This window comes from Onthophagus taurus, chromosome 8 (assembly GCF_036711975.1).
Source record: "Onthophagus taurus isolate NC chromosome 8, IU_Otau_3.0, whole genome shotgun sequence".
NCBI classification, from domain to species: domain Eukaryota; kingdom Metazoa; phylum Arthropoda; class Insecta; order Coleoptera; family Scarabaeidae; genus Onthophagus; species Onthophagus taurus.
Genome location: NC_091973.1, coordinates 4217695 through 4220065, shown reverse-complemented (window position 1 = coordinate 4220065; position 2371 = coordinate 4217695). Strand labels below are relative to the sequence as shown.

Below are 2371 nucleotides of genomic sequence, written 5' to 3'. Positions count from 1 at the left end.
TACATAAATATCAAATATATTTCCATCTAAGAAACCTCAAAACAAAAAATTTATAATTTGTTAACAGGATAATTTGAAGGAAGTATATGATTACACTTAGGTTTAAAATTGAGCGTAAATACTGCATTGTTGTATGGCGAACGATGCAAAATTCTATTTTGCACGTGACTTGCAGGTAATTTATCAACGAATGGAACTTGATCATTTGTTTCATCAATACTTTCTGGATACAAGTCATCACCTACAAATATATATTTGTATATTCGGTTGCATACATTACTTGAAAACGAAATAAAAGATATTACCTGGAAGGATTGAATATAAACCATCCTTAGTATCGACTCTTGATGGAAAATATCTTTCAACGCCGTGTACAGCCCTTTCCCCGGAAAATTTGAGTAAATTATCAATATCGAGGAAATTTTTCAATCTGCACATCTCGTAAAATTGCGGTGGAGGTAATAAAATTTCTTCGTTTCTGTTTCTTGTTAAGTAATCAGCCGGCGTTCCCCACTTAAAATTTAATTACAACTAAAGTAGATTAAAATTTAAGGATAATATTTACTTCCAAATGTGACACTTCCATTTCTTCAGCATAAGCAGCTGGGGTTTGTTGAAAAGCTGTGAGGAAGAAAGCAACATCAAAACGAATTGGTAAAGATGGTGGGGTCACCCAGTTAGCCCATTCTTTAAGAGACCAAACATCAGGATATATTTCAAATTTTCTGCACATCTCTATAAATTTTTCTGGATCATCATGAACTTTAAGTTGCCATTTTTTAATTTCAGGAAGATCTAAAATTTAATTTTAAATATATTTTATTATTTTACATTATAATTAATATTGTTTTACCAATAAAAGAACCCCATCTAGCAATTCTTTCTTTATAATTAATTTTATAACTTCTACAAATAAGAATACCACATTCCTCAAAAGTTTCACGAATAGCCCCAATTCTTAATGAAAGAAATTTCGGGAGATCAACGTCATTTGTATCCTTGAATAGTTTGGGACGATTATCCTTGGGATTGAGCTTATCGAAAGAGTCATACTTAAAACCGAAATCTTCATAGAGTTTCAACCAATCTCTAGAGACATCAGCCTTACAGATGGCGCCGCCGGGAAAGACATAGGTGCCTGGCATAAAGCCAGACCTGGAGCTCCTCTTTATGGATAATAATTTGTAATTGAAATCAGATTGTTTTTTGGCCGGAGCAAACGCGGTTTTCGCCACCAAAATTATGCTGGCCGAGTCCCGCCACGGTTTCAAACTAGGCCGCATCTCCGAACGATAAAATCAACGTACGGGAACACTTTAAACTTTGCAACCGTACATATTTTCAATTATTCTGTTTTTAGGTTAGGCGCGCTCACTCCGCCTGCGACTAAAGTTCGAGACTGACGCGTTAAAATTATGTTCTGAAAAAAAAAACGGACTCCGTAGATAACGTAATTGTATTAGCACTATTAGATACTGTATGTCGTTTACTTAAGAAGTAGTTCGAGAAATCTTTGGATTTATTGAAGGTTATTTTTTCAAAATGTGAACAATTTTTTTTAAATCAAAATTATTTCGTTAATTAATATTGATGTTAAAGCAAAATTCATGCAATATGAGCAAAATAAAATCTGATTTTGTCATGATACATCAATATTTGGTGCAATAGTCAAAAAATTATGTGGTCATCAAAGAAATAATGGGGGTTTGCAACAAGCCGAGGTCGCTTGCGGCCGAGGCAGTACAGTTTTAGGGTAGAAACTTATGGAATGAAGTTGATTTTGACAAGATACGTCATTATCTGATGTAATTGCAAAAATTGATGTGCATGTCTAAGGCGTAATGATTTTATATAATGAGCCGAGGTCGCTTGCGACCGAGGCAGTACATTCTTGAGTTTTGAATCTAAAATGGATGCAATAAAATCTGATTTTGTCATGATACTTCAATATTTGGTGCAATAGTCAAAAAATTATGTGTTCATCAAAGAAATAATGGGGGTTTGTAAGAAGCCGAGGTCGCTTGCGGCCGAGGCAGTACAGTTTTAGAGCTGACTCTTACTGACTATTGTAAAAAAAGTGTTATCTATGCCTAATGATATTATATAACGAGCCGAGGTCGCTTGCGACCGAGGCAGTATAGTTTTGAACCTGAAATGGATTCAATAAAATGTGATTTTGTCATGATACATCAATATTTGGTGCAATAATCAAAAAATTATGTGTTCACCAAGGAAATAATGGGTTCCTGCAACAAGCCGAGGTCGCTTGCGGCCGAGGCAGTACGTCTTGAATCTAAAATGGATGCAATAAAATCTGATTTTGTCATGATACATCAATATTTGGTGCAATATTCAAAAAATTATGCGCACA

The 2371-nt window shown here is 34.6% G+C and overlaps 1 protein-coding gene across 1 annotated transcript; it reads right to left on the bottom strand.

The window, feature by feature from the left end:
- On the bottom strand, positions 1-1444 carry LOC111425563 (acyl-coenzyme A diphosphatase NUDT19-like). Its single transcript, XM_023059670.2, has 4 exons — positions 854-1444; positions 566-795; positions 306-513; positions 1-241 (listed from the first exon to the last, which is right to left on the bottom strand). The coding sequence occupies exons 1-4, from the start codon at positions 1281-1283 to the stop codon at positions 51-53; spliced, it is 1059 nt and encodes a 352-aa protein (XP_022915438.1). The 5' UTR covers positions 1284-1444; the 3' UTR covers positions 1-50.
- Between the last annotated feature and the right edge of the window lie 927 nt (positions 1445-2371).